Source organism: Halichoeres trimaculatus, unplaced genomic scaffold (assembly GCF_033239565.1).
Source record: "Halichoeres trimaculatus isolate MK-OKI-2021-1 unplaced genomic scaffold, fHalTri1.1 fHalTri1_scaffold_4, whole genome shotgun sequence".
Lineage (NCBI taxonomy): Eukaryota > Metazoa > Chordata > Actinopteri > Labriformes > Labridae > Halichoeres > Halichoeres trimaculatus.
The window spans coordinates 47,501-61,354 of NW_027437182.1; the positions used below are offsets into that span (position 1 = coordinate 47,501).

General features: G+C 47.0%; 1 protein-coding gene across 2 annotated transcripts in view; it reads right to left on the reverse strand.

The window, feature by feature from the left end:
- The window catches only part of LOC141789284 (tetraspanin-1-like), a 17,811-nt gene extending 11,809 nt beyond the window's left edge, over positions 1-6,002 (reverse strand). The window contains exons 1-2 of one of the 2 annotated variants that reach the window (XM_074668659.1): positions 4,917-6,002; positions 3,004-3,210 (exon numbers count right to left, since the gene is read on the reverse strand). In XM_074668659.1, the coding sequence (XP_074524760.1) occupies positions 3,004-3,186 (183 nt within the window). In that variant the 5' untranslated portion in view covers positions 3,187-3,210; positions 4,917-6,002. Of the gene's footprint in view, positions 1-3,003; positions 3,211-4,032; positions 4,290-4,916 lie in introns of those variants that run through there. The other variant, XM_074668658.1, reaches the window with a different exon arrangement.
- Positions 6,003-13,854: the final 7,852 nt, after the last annotated feature.

Genomic DNA, 13,854 nt, shown 5'->3' on the forward strand with positions numbered 1-13,854 from the left:
CTTCACACTGACTTCACACTGACTTCACACTTACTTCACACTGACTTCACACTGACTTCACACTGACTTCACACTGACTTCACACTGACTTCACACTGACTTTATACTGACTTCACACTGACTTCACACTGACTTCACACTGACTTTATACTGACTTCATACTGACTTCATACTGACTTCACACTGACTTCACACTGACTTCACACTTACTTCACACTGACTTCACACTGACTTCACACTGACTTCACACTGACTTCATACTGACTTCACACTGACTTCACACTGACTTTATAATGACTTCATACTGACTTCATACTGACTTCACACTGACTTCATACTGACTTCATGCTGACTTCATGCTGACTTCATACTGACTTAACGCTGACTTCATACTAACTTCACACTGACTTCATACTGACTTCATACTGACTTCATACTGACTTTACACTGACTTCATACTGACTTCATACTAACTTCATACTGACTTCACACTGACTTCACACTGACTTCATGCTGTTGGATGATGAATGCTCAGCTGCAGGTCATAGATAAAGACGCTTTTCAGGGATGAAGTTTGGTTTTCCATCAGAGGAAAGGAGACGTAGAAACCTGGTTTCAGAAACTACTTCGTCACGTGTTGGAGGAAGTTTGAAGAATCCATTTACTCATCACGACAAAGCAGAAAAAAGCTGCTGAGAGACCGGCTCTTAACGACGTCTGCTGTTTGACTCAACCATGATTAAAATGAGTGAAGACAAAGGCTGAGCGTTTGGATCAGCTGATCAGGGAAAGACTTGGTTCTCTTGGAGGGTTCAGCTGGCGAGCTAAGCTTACAGATGGCGTCAAACACGAGAAGTGTTCATGAGTCGGTGCTTTTATCCCATCTGTACATCTGCACTCATCAACTTCTGAGCTGTTTCCCGTCCTCCCTCTGCCTCGTTCACGTCAGAAACACCTGCAGCTCTCCAACAGCACGGCTAAATTACAGCACAGGCTAACAGCCAGGCTAACGACCTCTCAGACCGCTGCAGTGAGTCTAACGAGGAGCACAGACAGCACGCTTCCTGCCCTCAGAGCTCTCATGGTGTCGCCCGTCCAGCTGAAGGATGGAGGTTTGAGTCTCGCCGCAGGAAGCAGCTGAGTGAACGGTGTCAGCTGCCGTCTGCGCCCGGGAGCACAACAGCTGTGAAAGTCCGAGCTGTGCGTCCAGACATGGGGCTGCTCGATGAAACTTGTACCAAGGTTATGAGTCAGATGATTCATTCTTCTTTACATGAACTCTTCAGTTGTAGGATAGAAATCCAAAACATTTTAAACCTCTAAATAAACACATGACCTTATCGGCGTGAGTCACGCCTTCACGACAGTGGCTGACACAACCACAGGTGTCAGACACCAAATGTGTCGTCCTCACATAGACTTTGAAACCAAGGATTCCTGTGGACACATGGATCAGATTTTGATCTCCATCCAATGGGATTCTCTGCTTTAAGATTAACGAGAGGAAGAAAACAAACACAAAATACAAAACGACCTCTCAGTGTGTCACAGTCCCTCTTCAAAAACACTGAGGGAAAAAGATTTCTGGGGTTTAATTGTTTAAACTTACATTTGATTAGAAATTACGCAAAGACAAAGTCAAGAATGAGTGAATCAATTCCAGCAACATAATTAAAGGAGTTGTTAAAAGGAGTTGTTAATAAGAGTTGTTAAAAAGAGTTGTTAATAAGAGTTGTTAAAAAGAGTTGTTAAAAGGAGTTGTTAAAAGGAGTTGTTAATAAGAGTTGTTAATAAGAGTTGTTAAAAGGAGTTGTTAAAAGGAGTTGTAAAAAGGAGTTGTTAAAAGGAGTTGTTAAAAAGAGTTGTTAAAAGGAGTTGTTAAAAGGAGTTGTTAATAAGAGTTGTTAATTAGAGTTGTTTAAAGGAGTTGTTAATAAGAGTTGTTAAAAAGAGTTGTTAAAAAGAGCTGTTAAAAGGAGTTGTTAATAAGAGTTGTTAAAAGAGTTGTTAAAAGGAGTTGTTAAAAGGAGTTGTTAATAAGAGTTGTTAATAAGAGTTGTTAATAAGAGTTGTTAAAAGGAGTTGTTAAAAAGAGTTGTTTCAAAGAGCTGTTAAAAAGAGTTGTTAAAAGGAGTTGTTAAAAGGAGTTGTTAATAAGAGTTGTTAAAAAGAGTTGTTAAAGGAGTTGTTAAAAGGAGTTGTTAATAAGAGTTGTTAATAAGAGTTGTTAAAAGGAGTTGTTAAAAGGAGTTGTTAAAAAGATTTGTTAAAAAGAGCTGTTAAAAAGAGTTGTTAAAAGGAGTTGTTAAAAGGAGTTGTTAATAAGAGTTGTTAAAAAGAGTTGTTTAGCATCATACCACGTCAGCTCTTAGATGTTTCAGAGCTATGGACCAGTTTCTGGGGTTTTCAGAGGGAGATGTTGGCCTGTATTTGCCTGACCGAGAATTTCAGATGGTGACAGTTCAGAGTCATATCCTCTGTGACCAATCAGGACTGAGGACCAGGACCAGGACCAGGTAAACATGTGGACTCCTCTGAAATATGTGGAGCCTCAGTCTGGACAGCCGTGTTAACTTCCAGAGATTAAAGTTCTCGGTCCCTTTAGCGTATTTTTCATCATGGTCAATCTTAGCTTAACAAGCTAACACTAGTTTACTTTCTAAGGGTTAGGGCTAGCCTAACCCTAACCCTAACCCTCTAACCTGGGTTGGGTTTCAGGGTCTATCTTATAGAGAGGTGGCAAAGACACCCCCCCCCCCTCCCCCCCGTGCATACCTTTCTCTGAGCACCTGTCTGACTCTAAACGGGCGTTATTTTTTTGTTTATTTGCAGAATGAAACTTGTTGCTGGCCTCTGTCTCTACAGAGAACAGCTCAGGGGACAAAGTGAGTCCATTTGGAGTCTCCGTCAGCTCCTGAAGCGTTTGGCCCCCTGCAGAGAGCCTGTCTGGCTGAGAGTTAATGGACCTTTTTGTGGCACATAAATAACGGTAGCTTTACTCACCGTGAGCAGCAGGCACTTGCTCTCCTTCTGAGCACCGCAGCAGCCCAGGAGCCCCAGCAGCACCAGCACTCCCCCGATGGCGATGCAGAAGAAGCCCACGTTGACAAACTGCATGCCGTTGCCCGAGAACGGCCCCAGAAGCCGCAGGAACGAGGCGCCGTCTACGCTCACCCAGATCCCCATGGCGAGCAGGGTCAGGCCCCCCAGCTGCAGAGAATCCAGGAAAACATGATCAGCATACGCTTTACGCTAATTCACTGCCTCCGAACGCCATCCTCCATCACAGCGAGCTGGTGAATATTAACCAATTAGCTCTGCGCAGGATGTAATCCAAAGCTAACAGCGGAGACGAGGCGTCAATCACTTATTTGCCTCGCAGTCGGGCCGGCGGGGTCAACAGCTTTCGAGGAGGTAATAGGTTTTAGAAATAGAGGCCATCCTTACATCAGTAACCCTCTCATGCTATTTCCTGCTGGAGACACCTTGACACCTGGGTATCACCCAGAGAGGATCCCTTTCCTGGGACAGGGGGCGCCGCCTCAGGCCTCGCATTGAGTCTCACATTAAGTCTCACATTAAGTCTCACATTATGCCTCTCAGCTGAGCAACAGCTCAGCCTCAGTTTACCTCTCTGAATAACACCCCTGCCCCTCCCATAACTGTCTCTCCTCACTCCTGAACCGTTCAGTGATCGTCTGTCAGTGGGAGGAGCCGCCTGAGGGTCCACTCAAACCTGCAGTGGGACGATCACGTCCAGGGGGAGGTTTCCCGTCCTTCCTTTCACTGCTCCTCTCTGGATGTAAGACTTGGACCGTGATGACAGAGGAGCTGATTTATCTTCATTTGTCACCGTTTTATTGTTTGGTATTTCAGAAAAGTTTCAGTCTCAGAGATAAAAACCACAGGATCAGAGTTTCCTACTACAAATGATGAAACACTGCTGGTGACGCCATTTTCCTAACAAACAGGAAGTTCTCTCCAGGAAGTGGGGATCTGAACATGGCAGGGTTATGTTCTGGTCTTTATCACCTCTGTCACACAGGAAGTGACCATTCTCTCCACCAATCAGCAGACTGCAGTGTTTCTAGCTCCACCTTCTGGGGTCAGTTTAGTCAGGCACTCCAACACACGGGAACCAGGAAGTGGGACGGTACGGGTCAGAGGTTTGGGGACCTGTCCTGGTTCTAGTCAAAGGAAACGCCACAAAACGTGAGCTGTACTGAGACGAACTGAACTGAACTGTTTAGTGGAAACTGGGCTTAAGATACAAACTTAGAGCTCATCAGCAACCGTCAGCAATCATCAGCAACCACTAGCAATCATCAGCAATCATCAGCAATCATCAGCAATCATCAGCAACCGTCAGCAACCATCAGCAACCATTAGCAACCATCAGCAATCGTCAGCAACAGTCAGCAATCATCAGCAATCATCAGCAACCATCAGCAACCATCAGCAACCATCAGCAATCATCAGCAACCATCAGCAACCATCAGCAACCATCAGCAATCATCAGCAACCATCAGCAACCATCAGCAACCATCAGCAATCATCAGCAACCATCAGCAATCATCAGCAACCATCGCCCAACGTGCCTCTGGAAACTGATCCTTCTCAGTGATTTCAGGGAGTTTGTTTCTTCTTTGTCTTTCTGGTCTGAAACATTAACGGCGTCGTTCTCTGCAGCGCAGACGCTTCCTGTTCGTTAGCGTCACTTTGCTGAAACAGTCACAGGTAACACACGCTGTAGAGAAATATCCCACGGTAAAATGTCAGTTTGATTGTTTGCCAAGTGTTTATCAGGTTGGTTGTGGTGTGTGTGTGTGTGTGTGTGTGTGTGTGTGTGTGTGTGTGTGTGTGTGTGTGTGTGTGTGTGTGTGTGTGTGTGTGTTGCTGACAGGTGGATCTCTGACCCTGATGCTCAAACCGGCCTCTCTGGGGAAACGTATCGACTCAGAGCCGGTCAAACCGGCTGCTAACAAACACGCTCAGATCCATGTCACATGTTTCATGTTTCAGTCTGGAGATCACCTGATCTCACTGTCATTATGTCTCCCCTCTGACCTCCTCTGCCTCTCCTCTCCCTCCCTTTCCTCCTCCTGCGTCTCCTCTGAGCCTCCCACCGTGCCTCCCACAGTGCCCTCCTGGTTGTCAGTGATTTCGTCTCCGCTCCTCGCTGCAGAAACCGTTTGAAAGCTGGTTTTGTTTGTTCCTCCATCAGACGCGTTGCAGTCAGGAGCCTCCTCTGCTCCTCATCAGGCCCTGACGCTCCACGCCTCCCGTCAGTCGCTGATCTCTCCCGCGTGGGTTCATCCCCGTCTCTCCTTTGTCTTCACTTTTTTCACTCTTTCTATTTTCTACCTTCTTGCCTTTCATGTTGAGGTTTCTGCCATCATCGCACCGTTTTCTAAATGTGATACGACAAGCATATTCCCCCTCCAGCTCCTGGCGTCCGCCGTCATCCCTCAGCAGGTATAATTAAAGCTGGCACGCCGTCCTTTTCCTCTTAAACGGCTGATCCCTCTAATGGCGTGCCATATGCAGGTGGACGCTCTGTCAGCTCAACATCCACGGCAGAAAAAGACGAGAAGTAAATCAGGTTTGTGATGGAGCGGCTGAGGAGGGGGAGAGGAAACGGCGTCTATCAGGGTCAGAGGAGAGGGATGAATGAGAGGCTGCAGAATAGGAGGCCACGGCCTCCAGAGAGGGGGAGGTGAATGAGGAGCAGAGATAGAAAGATAGAGACGGAGCAGGAGGGAGAATGGACCTGTCCCGCACGCTGAGATGGGATTGGCTGTCTGTGAAAGGCTGGGACGAGAAAGACGTCAGATGAAAATAAAACCCATCTTCACGGGTCATATTACCCAGCAGACAATCTGATTACGCCCCTCCACTCGATGGAGGGTCGGCACACAGAGCGCGCTCAGAAACGCCTCTAATGTCCACCGTGTTAGCATCGCCCTAACCCCAACCAGCCGGCTGCCGACGGAGGACGGAGGCGTTTGTTTCAGAGAGAGAACAGGGAGATGTTCGATGAGCCGTCCACCTCGTCACAAGCTGTCAAAACCAGTTTGACTCTGACTCTGAGGGCAGACGGTTTGCTCTGCGCTCTGCCAGAGGTTAGGTTAGCATGTAGCATCACTGTGTGAAGCTAAGGACATTTAGCTCATGCTAAACCTCTCAGAGGAATCCAGCTTCTCTGTCATATTGTGTGAGTCTGTTACAGACAGCAAAGCTCCGTAGCTCTTTAGCTTTGACTCTGTTTTACTCTCCTCCAGGTACGAGGACTCAGGATCACCGTCCTCCCTCCATCCTGGAGCTTCGTGGTCTTAAACAGATCCTGTTCAGAGTAAACTCAGGCTCAGCGTCCTCCCTCCATCCTGGAGCTTCATGACTAAACAGATCCTGTTCAGAGGAAACTCAGGATCAGCGTCCCCCCTCCATCCTGGAGCTTCATGGTTTTAAACAGACTGAGAGCTGTCACACAGCGCTGCTCCTCTCAGAAAAAACTAAAATCTTATCTGGTGTTGACGTCTCACTTTTGTAGTCAAATGTTTTTATCAGACCCCAAATGAGCCACATCCAGCTGACGTGTCCACAAACACATTTGAATCGTTGAGTTGAGTTGCAGAACTTAAACAGGAAGTCACTGAGAAGCATCTGTTTCAACAGACAAACACTTCCTCTGGTTGTTGAATAACGGTTGCCACAAAGTAGATAACAGTTTGCGTAACGTAGATAACGGTTGTCGTAACGTAGATAACTGTTGGCGTAATGTAGATAACGGTTGTCGTAACGTAGTTAACGGTTGGCGTAACGTAGATAACGGTTGGCGTAACGTAGATAACAGTTGTTGTATCGTAGATAACGGTTGGCGTAACGTAGATAATGGTTGGCGTAACGTAGATAACAGTTGTTGTATCGTAGATAACGGTTGGCGTAACGTAGATAACGGTTGGCATAATATAGATACAGTTGGTGTAATATACATAACGGTTGGCGTAACGTGGATAACAGTTGGTGGATATAGATAACGGTTGTCGTATCGTAGATAACGGTTGGCGTAATGTAGATAACGGTTGGCGTAACGGTTGGCGTTGAACTGCAGAGATCTGTTGATGACCAGCTGACCTTTAAGGCTCTCGTGGCTTCGATTGCTTGGTCTTGTGGATCTGTTTCCACAGACAATCACTTCCTCTGGTTGTTGAATAACAGTTGGCGAAAAGTAGATAACTGTTGGGGTAACTCAGATAACGGTTGTCGTAACGTAGATAACAGTTGGTGTAATGTAGATAACGGATGGTGTAACATAGATAACGGTTGGCGTAAAGATAACGGTTGGCGTAATATAGATAACGGTTGACGTAACGTTGATAACAGTTGGCGTAACGTAGATAACGGTTGGCGTTGCGTTGATAATGGCTGCAGTAACGTAGATAACGGTTGGCGTAACGTAGATAACATTTGGCGTAACGTAGATAACAGTTGGCGTAGTGTTGATAACGGTTGGCGTAACATAGATAATGGTTGGCGTAACGTTGATAACAGTTGGCATAATGTACATAACGGTTGGCGTAATGTACATAACAGTTGGCGTAACATAGATAACGGTTGGCGCAACGTAGATAACTATTGGGGTAACTCAGATAACCGTTGTCGTAACGTAGATAACGGTTGGTGTAATGTAGATAACAGATGGTGTAACATAGATAACGGTTGGCGTTAAGATAACGGTTGGCGTAATATAGATAACGGTTGGCGTAACGTAGATAACAGTTGGCGTAACATAGATAACGGTTGGCGTAACATAGAGAACCATTGGCGTAACGTAGATAAATGTTGGCGTAACGTAGATAACATTTGGCGTAACGTAGATAACAGTTGGCGTAGCGTTGATAACGGTTGGCGTTACATAGATAATGGTTGGCGTAATGTTGATAATGGCTGCAGTTACGTAGATAACGGTTGGCGTAACGTAGATAACATTAGGGCGTAACTTAGATAACGGTTGGCGTAACGTAGATAACGGTTGGCGTAATGTAGATAACGGTGGGCGTAACATAGATAACGGTTGACGTAATGTAGATAACGGTTGGCGTAACATAGATAACGGTTGGTGTAACATAGATAACGGTTGGCGTAGGGTCGATAATGGCTGCAGTAACGTAGATAACGGTTGGCGCAACATGGATAACGGTTGGCGTTGCGTTGATAATGGCTGCAGTAACGTAGATAACGGTTGGGGCAACATGGATAACGGTTGGCGTTGCGTTGATAATGGCTGCAGTAACGTTGATAACGGTTGGCGTAACATAGATAATGGTTGGCGTAACGTTGATAACGGTTGGCGTAATGTAGATAATGGTTGGCGTAATGTACATAACGGTTGGCATAACATAGATAACGGTTGGCGTAACGTAGATAACGGTTGGCGTAACGTGGATAACGGTTGGAGTAGCGTTGAAAATGGCTGCAGTAACGTAGATAACGGTTGGCGTAACGTAGATAACATTTGGCGTAACTTAGATAACGGTTGGCATAACGTAGATAACGGTTGGCGTAATGTAGATAACGGTTGGCGCAACGTAGATAACGGTTGGCGTAACATAGATAACGGTTGGGGTAATGTAGATAACGGTTGGCGCAACGTAGATAACGGTTGGCGTAACATAGATAACGGTTGGCGTAATGTAGATAACGGTTGGCGTAACATAGATAACGGTTGGCGTAATGTAGATAACGGTTGGCGTAACATAGATAACGGTTGGCGTAATGTAGATAACGGTTGGCGTAACATAGATAACGGTTGGCGTAATGTAGATAACGGTTGGCGTAACATAGATAACGGTTGGCGTAATGTAGATAACGGTTGGCGCAACGTAGATAACGGTTGGCGTAACATAGATAACGGTTGGCGTAACGTAGATAACGGTTGGCGTAACGTTGATAACGGTTGGCGTAACGTTGATAACGGTTGGCGTAATGTAGATAACGGTTGGCGTAACATAGATAACGGTTGGCGTAACGTAGATAACAGTTGGCGTAATGTAGATAACAGTTGGCGTAACGGTTGGTGTAACGGTTGGCGTAACATAGATAATGGTTGGAGTAAAGGTTGGCGTAACGGTTGGCGTTACGGTTGGTGTAACGGTTGGCGTAACGGTTGGCGTAACGGTTGGTGTAACGGTTGGCGTAACGGTTGGCGTAACGGTTGGCGTTGAACTGCAGAGATCTGTTGATGACCAGCTGACCTTTAAGGCTCTCGTGGCTTCGATTGCTTGGTCTCGTGGATCTGCCTCTGTAACACCAGGAGGATCAGATCCTACCTGACCCCACAGGCCACAGCTTCTGGTCCAGGCCCCTCAACTTCTGCAGCCCTCCTCTAGCAGGCCTCCCTGTGTGTCCATGTAAACCTCTGCAGATTACCCAGAATGCAGCAGCAGTCTGGTCTTCAACCAGCCCAAACAGCACATGTCACCCAGCTGTTCATCTCTCTTCACTGGCTTCCTGTAGCAGCTCCTATCAGAGCTCTTCTCCTGGCTCACAAACATTAACAAGACCAGCTCCTGCCTACCTGGGGTCCCTGATCCAGGTCTACACTCCTTCTGGTCCTCTACGCTCTGCTTGTGAAAGACGCCTGGTGCTCCCAGTCCAGCGCGGCTCCAAATCTCTAGCCAGACTCTTCTCCTCTGTTGTTCCCAAATGATGAATGAATTACCAAACTCTATACGATCCACAGAGTCCCTTTCTACTGTAAGAGACGTCTGAAGACTCCTCTGTTCAGGGAACACTTAGACCTTAATCTGCTCCTCTTTGTCCTCAGGGGGAGGAGGAGTCAGGAGGTCTCAGACCAGTTCTTATATTTAGCGCTAATCACTGAATGTTGTGGGAGGTTGAAGTATCTTGTTGCGTTGATTTGACTGTGGTCAGCCATGAGTACGTTATTCAGCGTGAAAAATAAAAAACAACTCTTCTGTCCCATGACGGCAGCACCTGCAGCCGCGCTGAGGTTTTCCCTTCAGGCTAATTTCTTGCTGGTGTCGAACGTTTCTATGGCGCTGACACTGACCTCAGATCTGTCTCATCCAAACCTGGCACAGAGGGTAAGGCAGCGCCTGTTTGGTGGATTATTTCTTTGCTGTTACAATGCCTCTTGTGTTCCTCCTGCTCCTCCTGCTCCTCTTTTTCCTCTTGCTCCTCTTGTGCTCCTCCTTCTCCTCCTGCTCCTCCTGCTCCTTGGTGAGGAGCATGCAGAGCTGTCTCTGTTGGTGCCAAATGGCTCGTCCTGCTGTTGGCTTCTGTTTTGGAGGAAGTGTCACAGTTTTTCCCTTTTTTATCTTGAAAAGACGCTAGCTATAACAAAAACATAAACAGGAAGTAACTCCTGAGGAAGAAGCTGAAGCGTTTGAGCGTCACAGTAAAGCGTCATCACCAAGCGGCCGCGCTCACCAAGCGGCCGCGCCCACCTAGCGGCCGCGCTCACCAAGCGGCCGCGCCCTCCAAGCGGCCGCGCCCTCCAAGCGGCCGCGCCCTCCAAGCGGCCGCGCTCAGGCACAAACGGGATGTGAGGAAAACGACGGCGTGCTGAGAGCCCAGGTGGGCCCTTCTCAGCTGACCCTGCCAAAGTTTCCCTCCATTTCACAGGCTACATTAGTTAGCAACATTAGCTGAGGGTGTAGGAGCAGAATTACCGCTGTGGAAGTTAATGAGATGAAAATTGGCACTGTGGGGAGGAGGCAGGAGGAGAAGAGGAGCAGCATCTAGCTCCTCTGGCTCACTGAGATTAAATGTTTATGTAACATCTTTTTCCTGAAGCTGCTGTTTGTTTTCTTCACACACACTCACTGACTCGCTTCACACAAAGATTACACACAATCCCTGAAACACATCCTCCTCCTCCTCCTCCTCCTCCTCCTCCTCCTCCTCCAGGAGCATGCAATCAAAGAGGAAATATACTCACAAAGATAAGGGAGTTGAACAAGACCATCATCAATTTGACGAATGTGAAGCAACCCATTTTAATCTGTAATAAAAGGAGATAAATTACAGCATTTCTCCTCTCATCAGCTGGGACCTTATATCTCACACACACACACACACACACACACACACACACACACACACACACACACACACACACACACACACACTGGGCTATAACATCTCAGTGAATTACTGTGGAAATTACTGAGCTGACAATGAGTCTTAATGATACACACACAGCTGCAAACAGTGAAGATATCTGTTAATGTGTGTGTGTGTGTGTGTGTGTGTGTGTGTGTGTGTGTGTGTGTGTGTGTGTGTGTGTGTGTGTGTGTGTGTGTGTGTGTGTGTGTGTGCTTACCTTCAGACGTCCTCACCATCCAAAGAGGAGCAGGTTAAAGCGCGTCAGGAAGCACCGAGAGAAGCAGCGAACGCTCGCAGACGAAGACTCCACAGGTGTGGCTCTGCTCTGGCTCAGGTGTGTCCAGGTGAGCACAGGTGAGCACAGGTGAGCACAGCCTTAATGCCCGTCACAGGTGTCCCACAGTGGGGATCAGTAATGTGAAGAGAGCCTCCTCGGGCTCTGTGGTGGAGCAGGGCGTCAGGACTGGGCGTGGCCCCCGAGGACACAGGTGAGGGCAGGTGAATGTGTTGTTCAGGTGCAGGTAGAGGCTCGAGTGGCAGCTCTGACCCCTGCAGGTAGAGCGTGACACAGATTCCCCGCTCAGGGATCAGGTTTTCAGGGGGCATGAGGACGGAGGAGGTGGAGGTGTGTAACAACACCAACGACGGTCAGAGGAAAAACACCTGAGTCTGAGCCAGGTGAGCTCCTGTCAGGTTTGGAGTTTAGCAGCTTTTTATTCTCAGATATCTGAGAATATCTGAGAATATCTGATGCCAGCGGGCGCACGCCGGGTGTGACATCAGCACATGGCGTTAAACAAAGGTGACCTCGAGCTCCAACACGCCACCACGCGGCACCACGCGGCTCACGACCTGAGCTCCAAATAACAAACCCAGAGCAAATGAAGGCTGGGAGGAGGGGAAAGGCCTCAAAACCCTCTCATTAGGGACTTCAGCTCACACTGTAAGACACACACAATAAAACGTACAGGGTTAAGGGTTTAAGGTCAGGGTCTATGGTTAGGGGTTAGGGTTAAGGGGTTAGGGTCTAAGGTCAGGGTTTAGGGTTAAGGGGTTAGGGTCTAAGGTCAGGGTTTAGGGTTAAGGGGTTAGGGTCTAAGGTCAGGGTTTAGGGTTAAGGGTTTAGGGTCTAAGGTCAGGGTTTAGGGTTAAGGGGTCAGGGTTTAGGGATTAGGGTCTAAGGTCAGGGTTTAGGGTTAAGGGGTTAGGGTTTAGTGATTAGGGTTTTAGTGAGTTAGTTTTTAGTGATTAGGGTTTAGGAGTTAGGGTCTTAGGTCAGGGTTTAGGGTTAAGGGGTTAGGGTTGATCTCTAACGCTGTGTCCCAGCTCGTCTCCTCTCTAAGTACACTGACAGGAAGTGCACAGCGAACTCTCTGAACTTTCTGGAATAAAACCTTTGAGAAAATGTGTCGTCCCAAATCAAACACTGCGGATTCACACTCACCAGAAACTGGGATCTCTTTGTTGAGGCTCCAGCTGGTGCAGGATGCAGCAGCTCGTCTGCTTACAGGTTGTAACAAACCACATCACATCAGCCTGTTTCAGCCTCCCTTTGGCTCCAGGTCAGTTTAACGCTGAGCGTACGATTCTCTGAGCCGGTGACACAAACACCAACAACATGTTTCACCAGCGTTTCCTCAATGATGACGCCAGCAGGGCTCAAACAGACCTTAAAGATGCAGACATCTTTTTAGTTTGGGTCATTTCTCTATCAGGGACCAGGAGAAGAGGTCGTTTTTTAATGGTTTGATAACTTCTGAAGCACGTGTGTGTCTGGCTCCATGTTACACGCCGACGCTGTCGACTGAGCAACGACCAGCCTGAAGAGATACGGCGTGTAGAGTTAGTCACGTCTCTAAAATCTCTTCTTGAACTGATGTTGTCCTCATCATCTTCTCCTGCTCTTTGCTCCTTTATTTGTTTAATGATTACAATCTGAATCCCTTGGTTTGGTTATTGACTTTACGTCTTCTTTTTATGAATATTTCAAGTTCACTCTGTCCTAAATGTTTGTGATTGCTTACTTTTGCATTAATGTTTTGATAATCGTTTTACTGTTATCAATTTAATTTATTTATGCTTTTGCCAGTCCTTTATGAACACGACTGCCTCAAAGACAGTTTCACTTTTGCAAATGTTTGTTTGTTGGCTGAACTTTGGGTCAGAGTCTGTCTGACAGCGGGTCTCCTCTGAAGGAGACAGACGTGGTTGTTGAATGAAAATAATCCACTGGTTGGCGCTGGGTTTCATCTCCAACATTTCAGGAATCGCCGTCAGTTTCTAACTTTTGCAGATGACTTCATCGCTGAGTCAAAAAGAAACTCCTCAGACATGTTTTTTTCTTTTTCTGATTCATGAGTTTTTGTGTTTTTTTGGTCTTTTCAATGCTTTTCATCGGAGCAGAGGGCAGTGGGTGGAGCAGGAAACCAGGTGGGAGTGGGGATGACGTGCAGGCTGGAGTCCTCCTCCACCTTAAACCACCTGTCCATCTGTGCTCTCTGTATTTCTGTTTGTGGCAACTTCAGCCTGATCAGCTGCTGCTCCACTTTATCAGCTCAAACTCTGATTAAATGATTTAATGAGCTCAGACCGAGCCGCGTGTCGTCAGAACGAACCAGCGCTGAACAGGAGTAAGAAAAAAAAACACTGCTGCAGCCTGCAAGGACACGTTAAGGTGCTAAAACATACAAACATGCTAACTGCTGTGTGATACAAACATGCTAA